Source organism: Microcaecilia unicolor, chromosome 2 (genome assembly GCF_901765095.1).
Source record: "Microcaecilia unicolor chromosome 2, aMicUni1.1, whole genome shotgun sequence".
Classification (NCBI taxonomy): domain Eukaryota; kingdom Metazoa; phylum Chordata; class Amphibia; order Gymnophiona; family Siphonopidae; genus Microcaecilia; species Microcaecilia unicolor.
The window spans coordinates 123,813,393-123,837,499 of record NC_044032.1 but is presented as its reverse complement, the minus strand read 5'-3'; the positions used below and the strand labels follow the sequence as shown (position 1 = coordinate 123,837,499).

Genomic DNA, 24,107 nt, shown 5'->3' with positions numbered 1-24,107 from the left:
AAAATAAAGGGAATGTAGTTATTTTTTTCCTCTAGTTGCTTGGGTGTTGACAGAAGGCAACGGAAAGACACACACACACCAAATATTGAAGAAGAAGAATTTAGCAGATTAGGGAAGGGGAAAGATTTGTAGCATTGGGTAAGAGGCAGAAAGAAAGTCCATCATAGTGTGTGGGTTCCCTTAGATAAGTATATTCAGAATTTGGAACAAGGAAGGCACTGGATCAAGAAGGTCTGAAGAAGAGTAAGTGGCAAGAAGAGGAATTAGCACAGATCAGAAATCATGACAATCCAAGGTACATAACTCTTTGGGGAAAAAGCAATAGATATTTGGTGCCTAGCATTTGACAACAGTTAACTCCACAGTCAGGATCAAGGATTCTGATGGATAAGAGGTGTGGATAAGTCTGCTGGGCACATAGAAAAATGATTGACAGGATTTTTTTAACTGTACTTATAAATAGTAAGTCTGATTGTTAAGCACCTGATACTCATAATGTCTATTTTGGTGGCCCTTTACTAGGTGAAAACACCAGAAGAGTGAATCCATTTAACCAGACCCTCCAAATGACACAATGATTATGATTTAGAACTAATTAGATGAAACCAGTACTTCCTCTGTGTACATCTATATGCTACATAAGCCAGCATCTTTGAAAATATAAGTGAGGTCTGAAAAACATGCTGCCAACAATAAAGAACAATAACGTGGATAGAGTAGCTCATAGATTTGCTTGCTTTGTTTGGGTAAGGTGATGAGGGGTGCGTGGAGGAGAAGGAAAAGGAGACAAACCTCACGGGTTTCAGCGGCCGTCTCAATCTAACCGCCTTCAACCTAGTGGTTAGTGCAACGGACTTTGATCCTGGGTACTGGGTTTGATTCCCACTTCAGTTCCTTGTGACTCTGGGCAAGTCACTTAACCCTCTATTGCCCCAGGTACAAATAAGTACCTGTATATACTATGTACACCATTTTGAATGTAGGTGCAAAAACCACAGAAAGGTGGTATATCAAGTCCCATTTTCCTTTCCTAATCGCTCTCTTAGTTCCGGCTCGCTGCACCGCTGCCTGCTTCAATTTTCCGGGCCGCCGGCAGCATCAAGTGAAGTAGGCACACTGCCTTCTGTGGCCCTGGAAGCTCTCCCTCTGTTGCAGCGTCCCGCCTATGTGGGACAGGAAATTGCAGCAGAGAGAAAGCTTTCGGGTTGCTGCAGGCAGTGTGCTTACCTCACTGATGACTGCTTTTGGCAGCCCAGACTGAAGAAGGCAACGCTGCAGGGAGTCAAAAGGGAGTAGGAGATGGCAATGACGGCTGGAGAAGGGAGAAAGTAAGGCCGCCTCAGGGCCCCTGGGAGCGCAGGGCCCTGTGCTACTGCCCCTGTCTAAGACTGGCCCTGGCTATGCATATAGGAAGAAAAATGTTAAGCGTGAACCAGGAAAAAGAGTTTAAAAACAGGGAGGGTCGCCACAAAAAGTATAGTGAAGAACTTTTCTTTTAAAGTTGGTGCTAAATCCTCAAAAATCTAACCTTCTCCTCTTCAACAGCAATAAAGCCATTTCCCTCATTTCATCAATCCTTGTTCGCGATACTCCTATCTCACTGGTCTCCCGTACACAGAGTAATTCTTGATGATAAACTGACTTTTAACCAACAGCTCTCTCAAATTATCCTCCATTCTTTCTACAAATTAAAACTGATCCACTCTATCCATAACCTCCTCCAGCCGTCTGCACTCAATGTCCTTGTTCACTCTTTAGTCATCTCACAATTAGATTACTGAAACTCGCTCTACAAATCCCTTATGGCTAAGGATACCTACCGTCTGCAACTTATACATGGTGCCTGGAAGTTTGACCACGTAACTCCTCATATATCATAACATCCTATTGGCTACCATTCCTTCACCACATTGCCTACAAAATCTTAGTTCTGGTCTTGAAAAATCCAAACTACAGGAGAACCAACCTACCTAGCAAATCTGCTACCTACATATATCCCTACTCGCTTCCTCCATTCACAGACCCAACAACATCCATTCCCTCATATAAAGAGATCACTCATGCTAGAATAAGGTGCTGTAATTTTCTCAGTATAGGGTCCTGAGCTCTGAAACCAACCTCCAAGCAGTTACGAATCCAGTCATCCCTTGACCAATTCAAAACAGACTTCTTTCAAACAGCATACCCATGACGAATGCAGAAGTTTTGAGAGCCTCGGGCAATTCCCTTCCCTTATGTGTGCTCCTATATCCCCCGCTTTCCTTCCATAATTATTGTAGTTCTCCCTATAATATCCTGTCCGTTTTTGATTTCTCAGTTTTCTTATCTTTCTACGTATAGTCCTAAGTCACCATAGCTGGTATTACTGATAGGTGGGGTAGCAAGTCTAAATAAACTTGGAAAAGAATTTATTAAAAGTCAAACAAGGGATAATAGCTAAAGAAATTAACTTAGGAAGTAAAAATTCAACTGGTGGCAGAGATTTATTTTGTCCGCAACAACATTATGCCTAGATATTCAAAGCTGAGCCATGTCTGGGCACCAGCATTGAATATACAGTGTCTTGGCTGGCTCTCCTCGTCTGCTTACACAAAACTGGATAAAGATAAAACTGAATTTATGTGGTCCGATTGTCTGTTAAATTAGCGGCTAGTGTAGAATATCAGCACTTAACAGCATAAGTGCTGAGTTTCAACCCCGGACAGCCCATAAAGATAGCTGGCTTCCATTTTAGTGGTTAATACTGATATTCAGTGGCACTAACCAGTTAAGTGCTGCGGAATATCAGCGGATAGCCCAACACAAGTGATTTAACCAGCCAGGAGCCTCTCCTGGCCGGTTACATATTTTAAAATATCAACTCATTAGTTGGGATCCAAGATAAGCTGGATAATATGTCTGCCTCCAGCAATGACTCATACATGTAGCAATGCAAACTCATTTTCCAGCAGATAGTCATTTGTCCTTTGCTTGCTGTCCTCCATCTCTCTCCTTTCAACCCATAATGATTGCTGGGCTTCACTGTTGTGGGTGAAAAGAGTATGTTTGTCTTCCACTGGTCTGGGTTGGCCTCATAGCCTAAATTGCATTGGGCTACACAGAAGATACTGGTAGATATGCTCTCTTTCTATACATTTTTTTTTTTTTGGGGGGGGGGGGTCTAGTAGTAGAGCAAGGGAATAGATTGCCAAAGGTTGGAGAAGGGGGGGGAGGAGAAAGCACATCCTGCTACCAGAATTACTTTTCCAGCAGAGACTTACAATAAAATTGGGTCTCTAGCTCTAATAACTCCTCCATTGTACCATCCTCAACTGTACAAAAACTGAAGGGTGGAAACATGCAATTGCAGTTTGTTCATTTATTTTAACTCTATCAATAATTAGGCAACTTCAGAAAAGATGACCAGGATAGGAAGGAAAAGAGAGGGAGGACATGAGGACCAAGGATGAGGAGAAGACAGGTAGGTGGAAACTTGAAAGGAGACAGTCTAGAATCAGTAGAGGGAAAAGTGGGTGGGGATGTGAAGGGCAGCAGTGTTAGAGCAAAGGAAAAAGGTATCACCTTCTTCTCTCCAGAACCTTCTTTGCCACCCTCTACAGCCCTCTCCACCAATATGCCAGAATCTCACTTGCCTCCTCTTCTCATTCTCTCATCTATGATCCTTACCCCACACCCATTCCTCCATCTTTCTCTTACCCCATCTCCAATCCTCCCTCCCTTTCCAATCCTCATCCCCGAGATCTCCTCTCCTCCTCCATATCAATACCTAAAAGTCCCCATGAATGCTAAAAAAAAATGTATTCAAACACAAATTTAAAAAAAGACAATTTTTACTATAAATATAAATGTATATAATATGCAAAATTTATGTAAATGTCAACATGATTGAAATTATTTTTACAGAATTTTGTAACCCTTGCCACAGAATCAACCCCTGAGCTGCCACAGCAAACTGGAATTATAGTCTGTAGGGGCTATAAATATTTTTAGAACCGGTGTTATGGATGTTATAAACCTGTTGTTCTTTAGAGTAATAAGGCACAGAATATGTATCCAGATCTGCTTATAAAACTGTTAATTTCTATATGCTTTCCCCCAGTTACCATGAACAATTGGCACGTAGTCTAGATTTCAATTACCAAAGGGTGTTTGAATTAGTCCTCCAAATGTAAACCAGTAGGAAGGCATAAAATCAGGAATGTTTCATTGAAGGAGGGGCAGCCATTACTGAGTAAAGGTTTAAGGACCTTGTTTATCCAGTTGCTGAACTGGACAAAAATTACATAGAAACTAGTAAAAAAAGCCCCGTTTCTGATGCAAATGAAACGGGGGCTAGCAATGTTTTCTTCTGTGTACATGTGGGAGTGTGTGTGTCCCTGCCCTCTGGCCTCTCTCCCCTCCCCCCTCTGAGTCCTTCACTGTTACAGAGCCAGCGATTTGATTTCGTGCTCTGCTGTTTTCCTTCACTGACTGTGTTACAGAGAGGGCGGGGCAGACACTCATAGGGAAACCGGATATCTCGCCCCCTTCACACTTCCGGCTGGAGGCTTCATAGAACGTTGGTGTTGCCTTTTATATAGAGAGATTCTTGTGGCAATATGCCTCACCTGTAAAAAGGCAGGGTTTTTTTTGTTTGTTTTTTTAGTTAGAACATAACACACCAATGTCTATTGACTATATAGAAACAAAGGAAGGGATCAGTAATATGTAATCAAACATTCAATTCAGACCTTAAAGCATTATAAGAGAAGATTCCAGACTGCATTACACTTCTCTACTGTATTTTGCAAGTATTTGTGCATTTCTAATTGCCAAGCACTGAAAAACAGGTTTATTTTTCCCAATAAAATGTCTGTGATGCTGTCTACAAGAACCATCTGCAGAATGAGTTTTTGTGCTATAAAAAAAAAAGAATAGAATTAAAGCCACAGATGGCCAAAAGATGTGAAGCTCCGTTCAAAATGTAAATATACACTCAAGTTTTGCCTCAACCCTCCAGAAATGCTGAGCATGGAACAGGACCACCACATGCATGTCTAACTCTCTCCACTCTCTCCAGCACAAAGGACTGGAGGGCGGGACTCAAGTTTTGTACAATATGTAGAATACCCATGTGCAACATTTTTGGAAACATTTCAATTCTCTTACTGTAAATGAAAATTTTATGTGCTTTAATCTATATACTACCATGCTCATGATTGCTGACTAGGTGCAATTGCTAATATTCATTCCATTGTGAAATAAGCTTAGTATTGTTTCATTTATTTGCTCAATTAACCATCTTTCATTTTGACAATATAGATAAATAGGATAAGTAGGGAAAAAAACACACAAAAGAGAGAAAAACAGTAACAGCAACTCATAATACATTCCTTTCAGACAAAAAAAATAAGCCAAAATATTTACAGAGACCCATGACCCCTGACACAGATGTGCAAAACAAACTTTTATTGAAGACCTGACACGGGCCATGTTTCGGCATTATGCCTGTGTTAGGGATTGTAGTTAATGCCAAAACACGGTCCGTGTCAGGTCTTCAATAAAAGTTTGTTTTGCACATCTGTGTCAGGGATCGTAGTTAATGCCACGGTTCGTGTCAGCTCTGTGAGGATTTGCCCCTGAATGTTGTGTAGGGCTCCTATCTCCTGCTGCACGTCTCTGCGCAGGCCTGTAACTTGCAGCAGGAGCTGGGCTCACCAACAGGCGTGACAGCCATTTCTGGAACAACAACAAAAGCAACTCACCTTATGTGATCCTGCCTATATATGCTGCTTGCACATGAGTGTTGATGTGAAACTGGGGGACACTTCTTTATATTACCCTGTCCAGGCTGCTCCTTATGAAGACACTGTGGGGTGGCAGGTGGTGGTGGACCTTAAAAATCTCAGGCACAGGAGGACCAGGAGCTCTGACTCTGGCACAGAAAAGTTTGGCTCCCTGCAAAAAGACAACTAGGCACACTGAGGAATGTTCCTCCACATGCAGAGGTATATATGTATATGAACGTTGTGCATGTGGATGGAACGTGCTGCCATTGCTGCAGATGTTTTCTTGATGTGAGGACCAGTACCACTGTTGCACATTTTATCTCTAAACGTCTATGATGTTGTGTCTTCTTAATAAACGTTTTTTTGCATATCTGAAAACATTTTTTCACTTCTTCCATTATGGACTTGGTTTTTTAAACGTTTTCTGATAAACTGTTTTTTCGCCATTTGAATGGTATATCGAAAATGCCCTTCCACATAAAAAAGGTAAGGCACGGGATAATGATTAAGTGACATCCAGTCAAGATAAAAGTTCCTTTGGTTAGAATACCTTGCAGAATATGTTGACTGCATTCACAATATTTATACAATACCTGTAAAATGTTCTTTGATGTGAAAAATTGAGGTCCACTTTTGTTATTTAAATTATTCATGATATTTAAGTGTATTCTTATATACTTTATCAGATCATATGCACTTATTTTCCTGCCTCAATTAAGTAAACCATAGTCACGCTCTCTACAACGAAGAAAAAAATGTGTCTATTTTATAAAGGATATGTAGCTAACAGCATATGAGAAATAAAGTTGCATCATGAAGCTGCATTAGACAATGAACTATGCTGCCAGGTTCTAGATCTGAAAAAAATTTACTTTCAGTCACAAGCCAAATAGAAAGCCATGTAAGACAAGCCTTATGCGTGTGAAGCCATCTAAAACTTAGGCTGAAAAGCCTGAAGTTTATAGAATTTTGTCACAACCACCACGGTATCTGAGATGTTTGCTGGAATCTAAACTTCCACACACAGCTCTAGTAACATGAGGAATATCTATTACCTTCAGACGTGCTGGCATAGGTATCCATGGCATCTCTATCTTTTGGAGACTCAATCTAAATGTGGACAATAGTTTAAAAATTACAAATAAAAGTTACAATATCAGAATTATTAATAAGCAGAAAATATTAAATCACATGCAATAAGGATTTCAGCAGATTTCATACTGATTTAAAAAAAAAAAAAAAAAAGCCTTGACAATGTTAAAAGTCACTGTGGATATTCAATTTATGGGTTGCAGATCTCAAAGACATCTGAACAGGGGCGGAGGAGGGAAGCACACAGGCCCCCAACCCCATCAATTTTCACACCAGCTGCCTTCACTTAATCCAGTAATTCCCAAATCCCCAGGACAATCAGGTTTTCAGGATATCCACGAGATCAATTCGCAAACACCACCTCTCGTGCATATTCAACCTACAAACTCTTCAACGTTTTTACCAACAGCTCCAATGACAGCCAGTCAACCAGCACCTATCATTCATCAATCTGTACGACTGAGAAGGCAGAAGAAAATGTAACAGAAATGTTTAATTTACCTTCAAAGCTTTTGACGCCTAGCCAGCGATCTGTGCTAGCATTGGATTGTCTTTCTTGCTAACTCAGTTTTATGATTCATTCAACATCAGAATGAATGTATAAAAAAAATTTTAGGAAATTGAGACTGCGATTACATTTTGGACCACATGAAGAGGGTAGTGAAGCTATTCATAGTGTACCTACTTTTTTACAGAAACACCATCTGCCTTCATCATGGTGTCCATCAGGTCCTATAGGTTCTATTTTGGATACGTTTCAACAATTAGTATTGAGGGACTTAAAAAGTATAGAGCAGGATCGGGGATGCATACACAACAATTTAACCAAGAATCAACAAGAATCTGACAGAACTACAACAAGAACAATCCACAGTCATAGTTGGAGCTGATGAGGGGAGGGGTCATAGTTCAAGATAAAAGTAAATATTTGGCTGAAGCTGTGTCTCAATTAATGGATAGTGCTTTTTATTTACAACAATCTTAAGACCCCAACGCTGAGTTACCAGAAGATAACTGGTGAGAAGTTAAAGGAGGCCATGGATCAGGGTATAATATCTTATAAGGAATAACTTTATAGAACACATCCATGCACTCTCTTAAATTTATTTTACACCCAAAACACATGTCTTTAGACAGACCCCCCCCCCCCCCCCCCCGGAAGACCTATAGTGTCGGATAGAGGTTCGCTGTTCAAACTTTTCTCACAGTTTTTGAATATTTATCTACAACCATTTGTTTTGAACATACCATGTCAGAGATTCATCAGATCTTCTAATGTATTTGGAGCTATTGGAGATGTGTTCTGAACAAAATATCATCTTGGTTACATTAGATGTATCTGATCTTTACACCAATGTCTCACAAGATTCAGCTTTGCAGATTTATTAATCAATCAGTCTTTGTGTAAAGCTCATATTTCTGGAAATTTATTAAATCCATTAAACAATCTAGCGGAACTGGTAATTAAGAATAATTATTTCATGCTCCAGGCAAATTCTACTTACAAACAAAAGGAGTATCTTGATGACATTCTTAATTTGATCAGGGGATGAAGCATCATTATTAGCATTTTTGGATTATTTAAACCAGTGTGACACAAACATACAGTTAACAACTCACATAGGTCAACATCAAGTGGAATTTCTGCACATTTACAATAAGTAATGCCACATTGGGAAAAGACCAAAGGTCCATCGAGCCCAGCATCCTGTCCACGACAGCGGCCAATCCAGGCCAAGGGCACCTGGCGAGCTCCCCAAATGTACAAACATTCTATAGTATATCTCCTATCACCTTCTCCCACTACTCCAACCAGAGTTACACCTAATCACACTGACCACCCTTCAACATCTTCTGTCCTTCTGTGACTGTTCTCTTGTGCTTGACTGCTTAAATATTTTAAATTTAAATGCTTTACTTTTTGTCTATTAGATTGTAAGCTCTTTGAGCAGGGACTGTCTTTCTTCTGTGTTTGTACAGCGCTGCGTACACTTTGTAGCGCTCTAGAAATGTTAAATAGTAAATAGTAGTAGTATACATGGTATTCCTGGAATTGTGGATTTTTCCCAAGTCCATTTAGTAGTGGTTTATGGACTTGTCCTTTAAAAACCGTCTAACCCCTTTTTAAACTCTGCTAAGCTAAACGCCTTCACCACGTTCTCCGGCAACGAATTCCAGAGTTTAATTATCGTTTATTCATCTTACTATACCGTTTCAAATTGTAGTTACAAACAAAAAACGGTTTACACAGTAGTATAAAATCATGGTAAAAGCAATCATAAAAGAACTCCATCAAATAGATAGGAAAGCACACTAAAAACACTCTTTCTTAAAAATAGAAAACACCAATTCATACTAATACAGTCATTCATAACAAAGTACATAAAAGTAAATAAATGTTGTTCATATTTAATATATAGATATTCTGCATGTTTAAAGCTACTACCCAATGTTGTCATTTGTCACAGATTATTTTCAAGTGTATCCTGGAACAGTAAGTTTTTAAAAATTTTCGAAACTGAATATATGATTCTTCCAATCTGAGGTGTTTTGGAAAACAGATCCAGAGAGAAGGTGCTGAGAAGCAAAATGCTGAATTTCTAGTGGACTCCCATCTGGCCTTCTGTGGTGATGGGATAATCAATCTGTTGTCTGTAAGTGAACGAAGTGTACGCTTAGGTGAATAAGGCAGAATAAGGTTAGATAGATACGACGGAATTAGGAGATATAATGCTGTATGAGTCAGTGTAAGGATTTTAAATTTTATTCTGGCTTCTACAGGAAGCCAGTGTAGTTGGATCAAAAGTGGTGTGATTCTATCATATTTTGAAGCCATGCAGATAACACGAGCTCCTGTATTCTGGATCAACTGTAAACGTTTGATGTTTATCTTAGGTAACCCTGCATAAATAATATTACAGTAGTCCAGGCGTGTTGTAATATATGCATGTGTTATCGTACATAATGAGGCTTTATCAATTAGATTTCTGATTGAACGTAATCTTCGAAGATGATAGAACGAGTTCCTGACTTACCATTGATATTTGTTCATTGAAAGATAGGGCTGAGTCAATAATGACTCCTAAATATTTAAAGGATAATACTGTTGGTATCGATTTATCAAATAAGATAGGTATGGCAGCAGGGATAGTGTCATGTCCCGTGATCCATGATGTAACTGTTTTCTCTGGATTTAAGACTAAGTGATGCTTTTTAAGCCAGCTAGCTACTTCTTTAAGGCCATTCTGAATTTGAGTAAGATCAATGTCTGACTCAATGTCTGACTGTTTCACATAGTGAATTAAGAGAAAATCATCAGCATATGAAAAGAAGCTAATGCCCAACGATTGAATAAGCAAAGCGAGAGGACTGACATATATATTAAACAGGAGTGGCAATAGAACTGATTCCTGTGGAACCCCACAGGAAATAGGATACATTTTAGAGGTAGAAAAGTTTTGTACTACTCTAAATGACCGATTTACGAGAAAAGGTGCAAACCAGTCATAGACAACACCTGTAATATCAATGTCTTTTAGCTGCGTTGGGTGAAGAAAAATTTTCTGATTTGTTTTAAATTTACTACACTGTAGTTCATCGCATGCCCCCTAGTCCTAGTATTTTTTGGAAAGCGTGAACAGACGCTTCACATCCACCTGTTCCACTCCACTCAATATTTTATATACCTCTATCATGTCTCCCCTCAGCCGTCTCTTCTCCAAACTGAAAAGCCCTAGCCTCCTTAGTCTTTCTTCATAGGGAAGTCGTCCCATCCCCGCAATCATTTTAGTCGCCCTTCGCTGCACCTTTTCCAATTCTACTATATCTTTCTTGAGATGTGGCGACCAGAATTGAACACAATACTCAAGGTGTGGTCGCTCCATGGAGCGATACAATGGCATTATAACATCCTCACACCTGTTTTCCATACCTTTCCTAATGATACCCAACATTCTATTCACTTTCCTAGCCGCAGCAGCACACTGAGCAGAAGGTTTCAGTGTATTATCGACGACGACACCCAGATCCCTTTCTTGGTCTGTATTCCTACGTGGAACCTTGCATGACGTAGCTATAATTCGGGTTCTTTTTTCCCACATGTATCACCTTGCACTTGCTCACATTAAACGTCATCTGCCATTTAGCCACCCAGTCTCCCAGTCTCGTAAGGTCCTTCTGTAATTTTCACATCCTGTCGCGAGTTAACGACTTTGAATAACTTGTGTCATCAGCAAATTTAATTACCTCACTAGTTACTCCCATCTCTAAATCATCAAACATATAAATGGCGAGTGTCGTACACACTCACAAATGCGCAGTAGAGACCCTCTGTGCCCCGCCCCGCCGTCAAACGTTATGATGGGCGCGGAACAGAGAGAGTCTCTACTGCGCATTTGCGAGGGACAAAACCGCCGTCGCTAACGCTCCCCCACCCTCCACCAGGCCGGGCCCTCGCTCCGCTATTGAAACAGCGAGGGAACGCAGCACACAGCTCTGCTGAGCTGCCGTCCTTCCTTCTTCTTCTCTGCCTGTGTCCCGCCCTCGACGACGTTACATCACACGAGGGCAGGGACACAGGCAAAGAAGAAGGAAGGCCGACGGCAGCTCAGCAGAGCTGTGTGCTGCGTTCCCTCGCTGTTTCAAAGCGGAGCGAGGCCCGGACCGGATGGAGGGGTGGCGGCGACTCGGATGGGGGGGCGAGCTCGGCGGTGGGGGGGCCTTGCAGCGGCGACGGAAGGGGCTTTCAACCCCCCCCCCCTTTCCTATACTAGCCCGTTTTTACGGGCTCAACAGCTAGTTTATAAATATGATAAAAAGCAGCGGTCCTAGCACAGACCCCCTGAGGAACCCCACTAACTACCCTTCTCCATTGTGAATACTGCCCATTTAACCCCACTCTCTGTTTCCTATCCTTCAACCAGTTTTTAATCCACAATAGGACATTTCCTCCTATCCCCATGACCCTCCAATTTCCTCTGTAGCCTTTCATGAGGTACCTTGTCAAACGCCTTTTGAAATCAGATACACAATATCAACCGGCTCCCCTTTGTCCACTCCTTCAAAGAATTGAAGTAAATTGGTCAGGCAAGATTTCCCCACACAAAAGCCGTGCTTGACTTGGTCTCAGTAATCCATGTCCTCGGATGTGCTCTGTAATTTTGTTTTGATAACAGTCTCTACCATTTTCCTCGCCACCAACGTCAGGCTCACCGGTTTATAATTTCCTGGATCTCCCCTGGAACCTTTTTAAAAATCGGCGTTACATTAGCCACCCTCCAATCTTCCGGTACCACGCTTGATTTTAAGGATAAATTACATATCACTAAGAGTAGCTCCGCAAGCTCATTTTTCAGTTCTATCAGTACTCTAGGATGAATACCATCCGGTCCAGGAGATTTGCTACTCTTCAATTTGCTGAACTGCCCCATTACGTCCAGCGAATGCTACATACCTGTAGAAGGTATTCTCCGAGGACAGCAGGCTGATTGTTCTCACTGATGGGTGACGTCCACGGCAGCCCCTCCAATCGGAAACTTCACTAGCAAAGTCCTTTGCTAGCCCGCGCGCACCGCGCATGCGCGGCCGTCTTCCCGCCCGAAACCGGCTCGAGCCGGCCAGTCCAGTATGTAGCAAGACAATACACTTCAAGGGAAGACTCAACTCCAAAGGGGAGGCGGGCGGGTTTGTGAGAACAATCAGCCTGCTGTCCCGGAGAATACCTTCTACAGGTATGTAGCATTCGCTTTCTCCGAGGACAAGCAGGCTGCTTGTTCTCACTGATGGGGTATCCCTAGCCCCCAGGCTCACTCAAAACAACAACATTGGTCAATTGGGCCTCGCAACGGCGAGGACATAACTGAGATTGACCTAAAAAATTTACCAACTAACTGAGAGTGTAGCCTGGAACAGAACAAACAGGGCCCTCGGGGGGTGGAGTTGGATCCTAAAGCCCAAACAGGTTCTGAAGAACTGACTGCCCGAACCGACTGTCGCGTCGGGTATCCTGCTGCAGGCAGTAATGAGATGTGAATGTGTGGACAGATGACCACGTCGCAGCTTTGCAAATTTCTTCAATGGAGGCTGACTTCAAGTGGGCTACCGACGCAGCCATGGCTCTAACATTATGAGCCGTGACATGACCCTCAAGAGCCAGCCCCGCCTGGGCGTAAGTGAAGGAAATGCAATCTGCTAGCCAATTGGATATGGTGCGTTTCCCTACAGCCACTCCCCTCCTATTGGGATCAAAAGAAACAAACAATTGGGCGGACTGTCTGGTGGGCTGTGTCCGCTCCAGGTAGAAGGCCAATGCTCTCTTGCAGTCCAATGTGTGCAGCTGACGTTCAGCAGGGCAGGAATGAGGACGGGGAAAGAATGTTGGCAAGACAATTGACTGGTTCAGATGGAACTCCGACACGACCTTTGGCAGAAACTTAGGGTGAGTGCGGAGGACTACTCTGTTGTGATGAAATTTGGTGTAAGGGGCCTGGCTACCAGGGCCTGAAGCTCACTGACTCTACGAGCCGAAGTAACTGCCACCAAGAAAATGACCTTCCAGGTCAAGTACTTCGGATGGCAGGAATTCAGTGGCTCAAAAGGAGGTTTCATCAGCTGGGTGAGAACGACATTGAGATCCCATGACACTGTAGGAGGCTTGACAGGGGGCTTTGACAAAAGCAAACCTCTCATGAAGCGAACAACTAAAGGCTGTCCTGAGATCGGCTTACCTTCCACTTGGTAATGGTATGCACTGATTGCACTAAGGTGAACCCTTATGGAGTTGGTCTTCAGACCAGACTCAGACCAAGTGCAGAAGGTATTCAAGCAGGGTCTGTGTAGGACAAGAGCGAGGATCTAGGGCCTTGCTGTCACACCAGACGGCCAACCTCCTCCAATGAAAGAAGTAACTTCTCTTAGTGGAGTCTTTCCTGGAAGCAAGCAAGATACGGGAGACACCCTCTGGCAGACCCAAAGAGGCAAAGTCTACGCCCTCAACATCCAGGCCGTGAGAGCCAGGGACTGGAGGTTGGGATGCAGAAGAGCCCCGTCGTCCTGCGAGATGAGGGTCGGAAAACACTCCAATCTCCACGGTTCTTCGGAGGATAACTCCAGAAGAAGAGGGAACCAGATCTGACGCGGCCAAAAGGGAGCAATCAGAATCATGGTGCCTCGGTCTTGCTTGAGTTTCAACAAAGTCTTCCCCACCAGAGGTATGGGAGGATAAGCATACAGCAGACCTTCCCCCCAATCCAGGAGGAAGGCATCCGACGCCAGTCTGCCGTGGGCCTGAAGCCTGGAACAGAACTGAGGGACCTTGTGGTTCACTTGAGATGCGAAGAGATCCACCAGGGGGGTGCCCCACGCCTGGAAGATCTGACGCACCACACGGGAATTGAGCGACCACTCGTGAGGTTGCATAATCCTGCTCAACCTGTCGGCCAGACTGTTGTTTACGCCTGCCAGATATGTGGCTTGGAGCACCATGCCCTGACGGCGAGCCCAGAGCCACATGCTGACGGCTTCCTGACACAGGGGGCGAGATCCGGTGCCCCCCTGCTTGTTGACATAGTACACGGCAACCTGATTGTCTGTCTGAATTTGGATAATTTGGTGGGACAGCCGATCTCTGAAAGCCTTCAGAGCGTTCCAGATCGCTCGCAACTCCAGAAGATTGATCTGTAGATCGCGTTCTTGGAGGGACCAACTTCCTTGGGTGTGAAGCCATCGACATTGAGCTCCCCATCCCAGGAGAGACGCATCCGTGGTCAGCACTTTTTGTGGCTGAGGAATTTGGAAGGGACGTCCCAGAGTCAAATTGGAGCAAATCGTCCACCAAAACAGGGATTCGAGAAAACTCGTGGACAGGTGGATCACGTCCTCTAGACCCCCAGCGGCCTGATACCACTGGGAGGCTAGGGTCCATTGAGGCAGATCTCATGTGAAGGCGGGGCCATGGGAGTCACATGAACTGTGGAGGCCATGTGGCCCAGCAATCTCAACATCTGCCGAGCTGTGATCTGCTGGGACGCTCGCACCCGCGAGACGAGGGACATCAAGTTGTTGGCTCTCGTCTCTGGGAGATAGGCACGAGCCGTCCGAGAATCCAGCAGGGCTCCGATGAATTCGAGTTTCTGCACTGGGAGAAGATGGGACTTTGGGTAATTTATCACAAACCCCAGAAGCTCCAGGAGGCGAATAGTCATCTGCATGGACTGCAGGGCTCCTGCCTCGGATGTGTTCTTCACCAGCCAATCGTCGAGATATGGGAACACGTGCACCCCCAGCCTGCGAAGCGCCGCTGCTACCACAGCTAGGCACTTTGTGAACACCCTGGGCGCGGAGGCGAGCCCAAAGGGTAGCACACAGTACTGGAAGTGGCGTGTGCCCAGCTGAAATCGCAGATACTGTCTGTGAGCTGGCAGTATCGGGATGTGTGGTGTAGGCATCCTTCAAGTCCAGAGAAGCATAGCCAATCGTTTTGCTGAATCATGGGGAGAAGGGTGCCAGGGAAAGCATCCTGAACTTTTCTTTTACGAGATATTTGTTCAGGGCCCTTAGGTCTAGGATGGGACGCATCCCCCCTGTTTCTTTTCCACAAGGAAGTACCTGGAATAGAATCCCAGCCCTTCTTGCCCGGATGGCACGGGCTCGACCGCATTGGCGCTGAGAAGGGCGGAGAGTTCCTCTGCAAGTACCTGCTTGTGCTGGAAGCTGTAGGATTGAGCTCCCGGAGGACAATTTGGAGGTTTTGAGGCCAAATTGAGGGTGTATCCTTGCCGGACTATTTGGAGAACCCACTGATCGGAGGTTACGAGAGGCCACCTTTGGTGAAAAGCGTTCAACCTCCCTCCGACAGGCAGGTCGCCCGGCACTGACACTTGGATTTCGGCTATGCTCTGCTGGAGCCAGTCAAAAGCTCGCCCCTTGCTTTTGCTGGGGAGCCGCGGGGCCTTGCTGAGTCGCACGCTGCTGACGAGAGCGAGCGCGCTGGGGCTTAGCCTGGGCCGCAGGCTGTCGGGAAGGAGGATTGTACCTACGCTTGCACAGAAGTATAGGGAACAGTCTTCCTTCCCCCGAAAACATCGTCTACCTGTAGAGGTAGAAGCTGAAGGCTGCCGGCGGGCGAAATTGTCGAATGCGTTGTTCCGCTGGGTGGAGAGACTCTACCACCTGTTCGACTTTTTCGCCAAAAATGTTATCCGCACGGCAAGGCGAGTCCGCAATCCGCTGCTGGAGTCTATTCTCCAGGTCGGCGGCACGCAGCCATGAGAGGCCTGCGCATCACCACACCTTGAGCAGCGGCCCTGGACGCAACATCAAAAGTGTCATAAACTCCTCTGGCCAGGAATTTTCTGCACGCCTTCAGCTGCCTGACCACCTCCTGAAAAGGCTTGGCTTGCTCAGGGGGAAGAGCATCAACCAAGCCCGCCAACTGCCGCACATTGTTCCGCATGTGTATGCTCGTGTAGAGCTGGTAGGACTGGATCTTGGACACGAGCATAGAGGAATGGTAGGCCTTCCTCCCAAAGGAGTCTAAGGTTCTAGCGTCCTTGCCCGGGGGCGCCGAAGCATGTTCCCTAGAACTCTTAGCCTTCTTTAGGGCCAAATCCACAACTCCAGAGTCATGAGGCAACTGAGTGCGCATCAGCTCTGGGTCCCCATGGATCCGGTACTGGGACTCGATCTTCTTGGGAATGTGGGGATTAGTTAATGGCTTGGTCCAGTTCGCAAGCAATGTCTTCTTCAGGACATGGTGCAAGGGAACAGTGGACGCTTCCTTAGGTGGAGAAGGATAGTCCAGGAGCTCAAACATTTCAGCCCTGGGCTCGTCCTCCACAACCACCGGGAAGGGGATGGCCGTAGACATCTCCCGGACAAAGGAAGCGAAAGACAGACTCTCGGGAGGAGAAAGCTGTCTCTCAGGAGAGGGAGTGGGATCAGACGGAAGACCCTCAGACTCCTCGTCAGAGAAATATCTGGGATCTTCCTCTTCCTCCCACGAGGCCTCACCCTCGGTGTCAGACACAAGTTCCCGGACCTGTGTCTGCAACCTCGCCCTGCTCGACTCAGTGGAACCCCGTCCACGATGGGGCGTCGAGAGGTAGACTCCCTTGCCCGCATCGGCCGAAGCTCCCTCCGCCGACGTGGTCGGGGAGCCTTCCTGGGAGGTGGCCGCGGTCGGCAACCGCACGCTCGGTGGGTACCGACGTCGGGGACCTCAACTCTGGGCGATGGGCCAGCCGGCACCACGCTCGACGGTACCGGAGGCGCAAGCACCGCCGTACCGGAGGGGTAGGGCGCAACAGCTCTCCCAGAATCTCTGGGAGAACGGCCCGGAGGCTCTCGTTTAGAGTGGCTGCAGAGAAGGCTGAGAGGTCGATGCAGGCGTCGACGTCAGTACCTGTTCCGGCGTGGAGGCTGTTCCGGGCTGTCCAGAGCGGAGCGCATCGACACCTCTTGAACAGAGGGTGAGCGGTCCTCTCGGTGCCGATGCCTGCTGGGTGCCGAATCCCTCGGCGACCCAGAGCTCTCGGTGCCGACACGGGGAGGAGACCGGTGTCGATGCTTCTTCGATTTCTTCCGAAGCATGTCACCGGAGCTCCCCGGCACCGACGAGGAGGACGTCGAATCCATCCGTCGCTTCCCTCGGGGCCGAGACTGAAGAAGGTCGATCTCGGGGGGGGCTGTACCGCAGGAGCCCTCAGGGTAGGCGGAGACCCACCCGAGGGCTCACCGCCACCAGCAGGGGAATGGACAGCCCTCACCTGCACTCCACCCGATGCACCACCGTCCGACGACATCAGCAGACGAGGTCCTGGTACCACCGACGTCGATGCAGCTATCCGATGTCTCGGCGCCGATGCAGAGGCCCGATGCCTCGATGCACTCGATGCAGGGGCGGCCGAGGAAGATGGTCTGGACGCTGACGACGTCGATGCACTCGAAGATCCCGGTGCCGATGCCGACGAAGAGCCCGAGAACAACACGTTCCACTGGGCTAGTCTCGCTACCTGAGTCCGCCTTTGAAGCAGGGAACACAGACTGCAGTTCTGAGGGCGGTGCTCGGCCCCCAGACACTGAAGACACGACGAGTGTCGATCAGTGAGCGAGATAACCCGGGCGCACTGGGTGCACTTCTTGAAGCCGCTGGAAGGCTTCGATGTCATGGGCGGAAAAATCACGCCGGCGAAATCAAAAGCCGAAATGGCGAAAATTGAAGCACCAAAATTTAGAGGGAGAAAAAATCTCGACCGAGGCCAAAAAGAGGCCTACCCCGACGACGAAAGAAAACTTACCGGGGCAAAAAGCTGGAAGTACGGGGAGGATTTACACGAAACCCGGCGGGGGGTTTCCGGAGCACTTCCCGACTAAGAGAAAACTTTCCCGAAGGAAAAAAACACGCTCAAATAAATTGGACGTGCGAGGTCGACTTTCCGGGGCTCGACACGGCGAAAACACGACCGTACCGAGTGCGGACAAAAGAAGACTGGCCGGCTCGAGCCGGTTTCGGGCGGGAAGACGGCCACGCATGCGCGGTGCGCGCGGGCGCGCGAGGGCTAGCAAAGGACTTTGCTAGTGAAGTTTCCGATTGGAGGGGCTGCCGTGGACGTCACCCATCAGTGAGAACAAGCAGCCTGCTTGTCCTCGGAGAATCCAGGTTTACCCTGAAGTCAGTAAGTTCTCCGACTCGTCTGCTTGAAATACCATTTCTGACACCGGTATCCCACTCACATTTCCTCGGTGAAGACTGAGGCAAAGAATTCATGCAATCTCTCCGCTACGTCTCTATCTTCCTTGATCGCCCCTTTTACCCCTCGGTCATCCAGCAGCCCAATTCTTTTGCCGGCTTCCTGCCGGTCATTTGAAACTCAGGCATATCAGAAGCCGACCGATAGGAATACCATTCTTCATTATTAAAGCCATCACTCGAAAAAGTTAAAGAACAGCATTTCTGTCGGATAGTTTATGCGGCTGAAATGTCCATGTATTCATAATCATCAGGTTTACGCGTGGCAAATGTATAACCGGTTCAAACGAAGAGGTTACCCCAATCAAGTGGTTAAAAAAAGTGTTCAAAAAGGTTAATGCCTAGTGTTGCTGGTTACTCCAAAAAACAACAAAAACAACAGATAAAAGTATAACTTGTGTACTTCCATACTATGCCCAAGTTCAAGCAGTACAAAACTTGATTAGCAGACATTGGCCCTTATCATCACTGCATGCAGGGTTTGAATAGTTCCTTCAATATGCCCTCACCCAGGGTCAACATCTGGGGGAACGTTTTAGTAGTCAACAAAAAGCTCTTTATGGGATGTGATCAAGGTGGCCATAAACAATGCACTCATTGTGTGTATTGTAAACATGCTTTAGTCACCGACGAGATTTGGATATCCCACCTAATAGATTTTTTTTCTACTAAAGAGTTTCACAGATTGCGATACCAAGCAGGTTGTATACACAATTCGGAGTCCATAGGTGAGACAATGCGACAGTTTAATCAAAATTGCTCAGCATTTAAGCAACATTAGATTACAGCGTGTTAACACCCCATTGGTGGAACATTGGATGAAGATGCATCATCAGGAGGAGGATCTCTGGTTTGTTGTTTCGATACAAGTGGAGTCCCACCGGGGAGGAGATATTAAAAAGAAGTTGCTTTTCAAGGAATAGAAGTTTATCTATGGAATACAGCAATACCTTGTAACGAGATAATAAGTAGTCCTGTCCCAAATGGGGTTGAATTGTTTAAATACAGGAGAATCTTTCATCTGCGCATGTGTTGGTGTCCTCGGAGGCAGTAACAAGAGAAGTCAATGACTCTCATTCGGATCAGGCAGTCGAAATTTAAGAGTAAAAATAACATTTTAAAGTTCGAGATTCGTTTAGATATTTGTGAATGGAAGTAATATAGCATTTTTTTTTTTTTTTTGCAGTTTGGTCTCCTGAAGAAGTGCATGTTGAGACAGAATGGAAGTGAACACAGGAGTTTGAGAGTTGTTTGAGTAACATCACAAAGTGATTTTTTGGATTATAGGAAGTTGACTTTTTAATGGCAAGAAGAGGACAGAACCTAAAGAATTGGATAATAAGATAGGGTTGAAGAATGTGGACAATTGCGAGATCGATGAAACCTTTTTCATGTGATATTTTTAGGATCATCTAGAGTTTCTGGGATATTTGCTTTTGGGACCCGTTTTTACCTTCAGTGGATTTTGTATATTTTGTTCAATTATTTTTTTCATTTTGCCTGTGTTTGATTTTGAAATTCACGAGGGTGGAGCACAATTTGGAAAGTTTCCTCTGGAATATTTAAGAAAGCAGAAGATAACACTGGAAGCGCATATCATAAAGATAAATAAAACGAAGTTTATTATATAGAGTACTATATATGAAAAACAATTACAGCAGTGAAGGTGCAATGATTTCCTTCAGGATAACATAATATCCCAGAGTGGAGTTACGAGGATGTACTGTGCACCTTAAATAATATAAATACATTAAAAATATATATTTTTGCAATATTGAAATGGAAAGGGACTTGATATACCGCCTTTCTATGGTTTTTGGAATTACATTCAAAGCAGTTTACATAGTATATACAGGTACTTATTTGTACCTGGGGCAATGGAGGGTTAAGTGACTTGCCCAGAGTCACAAGGAGCTGCAGTAGGAATCGAACCCAGTTCCCCCACCTCCACATAAATTATGAATGTTTTATTCTTATTAAAATGTAATTTGGTTATAATGATTATAGAAAAGTAAAGATAGGAGGAGTAACTAGGTTTTTTGATTTATTATAATTAATTATATGTTGACTAGGAAATTAGTTTAACTAGCCAAATAACTTGGAGTGCATATTCATTATGGCTATCCTGAAAATTCGACTAGCTGAGGATCCCCCGGGACAAGTTTGGGTATCACCGACTTAACCTGTAGAGCGATGGACAGAGTTGACCTGTCTGCCTACAACACTCCAGAATTTCTATCCTACACTGCTCCCCCTCCAGCATCCCTCTCCTTCCTTCCTTCCCTCCAACATGAGGTGTTCAGCATCTTACTTCCCTTCACCCAGGGTGGCAATAACAGTCAACATCTACAGAAGATGCATCAGGACCAGCGCAGGGCCTCGAGCATACATGCATGCTCAAGGCCTGCTGGATTCTGCTCTCTCCAAAACAGGAATTAAAAGGGGTAGGACCCACCAGGCCTTGAACTTGTACAGATGCAATCACATTGCCCTGAGGGAAGGGAGGTAAGATGCCTAATACCTCACAAGGGAAGGAGAGCAGGAAGAAAGGAGAGCAATATGTTGGAGACTATGGGGAGGGTGAAAGGAAGGAGAGAGATGCTGGACACTATAAGGGGACATTGGGTGGGGGGGGGGGGGGAGATGTTTATGTTTTATAGCCAGTCTTTATCCAAGGCGGGCAGGGTAACAAAACAGCATACATAATTAAAATATAAAATATAATAGGACAACTAACTAGCACAAATGCAACCAGGAAGAGTCAGTGAGGCACAGACAAATCATAAGAGGTCAAAAGTTTGGCTTAACAGATGACACTTTAGTATCAATTTAAAAGACGTTACATTCTGTTGCAACTTCAGTGCTAAGAGCAGCTTGTTCCACTCTGAGAGGCCAGCTACAGAAAACATGCCAGTTATTGTAATATTCAGATTCAAAAAGTAAAATTATGTATCATACCTGATAATTTTCTTTCCATTAATCATAGCTGATCAATCCATAGACTGGTGAGTTGTGTCCATCTACCAACAGGTGGAGATAGAGAGCAATCTTTTTGCCTCCCTATATGTGGTCATGTGCTGCCGGAAACTCCTCAGTATGTCGATATCAAAGCTCCATCCGCAGGACTGAGCACTTAGAGAATTACACCCACAAAGGGACACTCTGCCCAGCTCACCACCGCCAAAAACGGGGGAGGGGAATCAACCCAGCTCATCCCCACACAAGTGGGGGAGGGGAATCCGTCCAGCACATCCCTGCGGAGCGGGGGAAGGACACTACACCCGCCGATGCGGGGGGATCTGGCTTATCCTGCAACAGCAACTGCGGGAGGAGCTGACTGACCCTAACACCGCCGAAGCGGGAGGGGTACAAAGCTGCCCTACAGCCGCCGAAGCGGGAGGGAGCGCCGGCAGAATTTAGGTCTCAATCCAGCCCGTAAAACGGAGGGGAGAGGAATGCAGCAGCTCACTGTAACACAAAATCGTCTCTACTCCTGAAGAATCCAATTGAAAAAACTTGAACACGGAGTCCTCCTGAACAAGAACTGAAGACTAAACTTGAACCTGAAATGCAACCAGAATATAAACAGTACAGATATCTGGGAGGGGCTATGGATTGATCAGCTATGATTAATGGAAAGAAAATTATCAGGTATGATACATAATTTTACCTTCCATATCATCATGCCGATCAATCCATAGACTAGTGGGATGCACCGAAGCAGTACTCACCCAGGGCGGGACATAGAAATCCCTGACCGCAACACTGAAGCTCCAACTGGGCCTCCGCCCGAGCAGCCACAGTCAAGCGGTAATGTCTGGAGAAGGTATGAGCCGATGCCCAAGTTGCCGCCCTACAAATCTCTTCCAAGGAAATGGACCCGGCCTCTGCCATCGAGGCCGCCTGTGCTCTAGTAGAGTGAGCCTTCAGCCGGATAGGCGGCACCTTCCCCACGGCCACACAAGCCGCTGCAATGGTTTCCTTGACCCATCGTGCTACTGTAGGCTTGGCAGCCTGCAGACCCTTATGAGGACCTGGGAACAGCACAAACAGATGATCCGACTTCTGGAAATCATTGGTCACTTCCAAGTATCTGATGATGACTCGTCTCACATCTAGATATTTGAGAGCAGAGTACTCCTCTGGGTAGTCCTCCCTACGAAAGGAGGGTAGACAGAGCTGCTGATTCACATGGAAGCGAGAAACAATCTTGGGCAGGAAGGAAGGCACTGTGCGAATAGACACTCCTGCCTCAGTGAACTGCAGAAAGGGCTCTCGACATGATAGCGCCTGGAGCTCAGAAACTCTTCTGGCTGAAGTGATAGCCACCAAAAAGACGGCTTTCAACGTCAGGTCTTTCAGAGATGCCCGCGACAAGGGTTCAAAAGGCGGCTTCTGCAAGGCTCTTAGCACCAGATTGAGATTCCACGCAGGTAAAACTGAGTGCAGAGGATGGCGCAGGTGATTAACTCCCTTGAGAAAGCGCACCACATCTGGCTGCGAGGCCAGGGAAGCACCCTTCAGGCGACCCCTGAAGCAAGCCAGAGCCGCTACCTGGACTTTAAGGGAACTGAGCGACAGGCCTTTCTCTAGACCTTCTTGCAGGAACACCAACACTGAAGAAATTGGAGCAGTGAAGGGAGAAAGAGAGCCTGCCTCACACCACGATGCAAAGGTACACCAAACCCTGACGTAAGCAGTAGAAGTAGAGCGCTTCCTCGCTCTCAGCATAGTGGCGATGACCTTGTCTGAGAAGCCCTTCTTCCTCAGACGCTGCCGCTCAATAGCCAGGCCGTAAGACCAAAGGGGGAGGGATCCTCCATCACCACGGGACCCTGATGAAACAGGCCCTGCTCCACAGGCAGCCGCAGAGGGCCGTCCACTGAAAGCCTGATCAAGTCCGCATACCAGGGACGTCTAGGCCAGTCCAGACCCACCAAGATTATCCGGCCCGGATGCTTTGCCACCCGGTCTAGCACCCTGCCCAACATGGGCCAGGGCGGAAACACATAGAGAAGCTCCTGTGTCGGCCACTGTTGGAGAAGAGCATCTACTCCCAGAGATCGATGGTCCCGTCCTCTGCTGAAAAAGCGCGGCACTTGGCAATTGGCCGATGACGCCATCAGATCTAGGCTCGGCTGGCCCCAGCGCTTCGTGATGTCCAAGAACGCCTGAGCAGATAGCTGCCACTCTCCGGTATCTAAGGTATGGCGACTGAGAAAGTCCGCCTTGACATTCATGACTCCAGCAATGTGGGCCGCAACAGCTGTTCCAGGTTCGCTTCCGCCCACTGGCATAGATTCATGGCCTCCCTTGGCTAGAGGGGCACTCTTGGTACCTCCCTGGCGATTGACATAAGCCACAGCTGTGGCATTGTCCGACAGGACCCGTACTGGCTTCAACTCCAGTACCGGGAGAAAATCCAAAGCGCCAACCGAATGGTTCTGAGTTCCAGGAGGTTGATAGACCACTTTGCCTCTGCAGGAGACCAGAGCCCCTGC

At 46.2% G+C, this 24,107-nt stretch overlaps 1 protein-coding gene across 1 annotated transcript in view; it reads right to left on the bottom strand.

Moving 5' to 3' along the window:
• The window catches only part of FAM169A (family with sequence similarity 169 member A), a 288,635-nt gene that overhangs the window by 90,412 nt on the left and 174,116 nt on the right, over positions 1 to 24,107 (bottom strand). The window contains exons 9-11 of the mRNA XM_030193277.1: positions 22,945 to 22,961; positions 20,460 to 20,464; positions 6,824 to 6,878 (exon numbers count right to left, since the gene is read on the bottom strand). Of these exons, the coding sequence (XP_030049137.1) occupies positions 6,824 to 6,878; positions 20,460 to 20,464; positions 22,945 to 22,961 (77 nt within the window). The remainder of the gene's footprint in view (positions 1 to 6,823; positions 6,879 to 20,459; positions 20,465 to 22,944; positions 22,962 to 24,107) is intronic.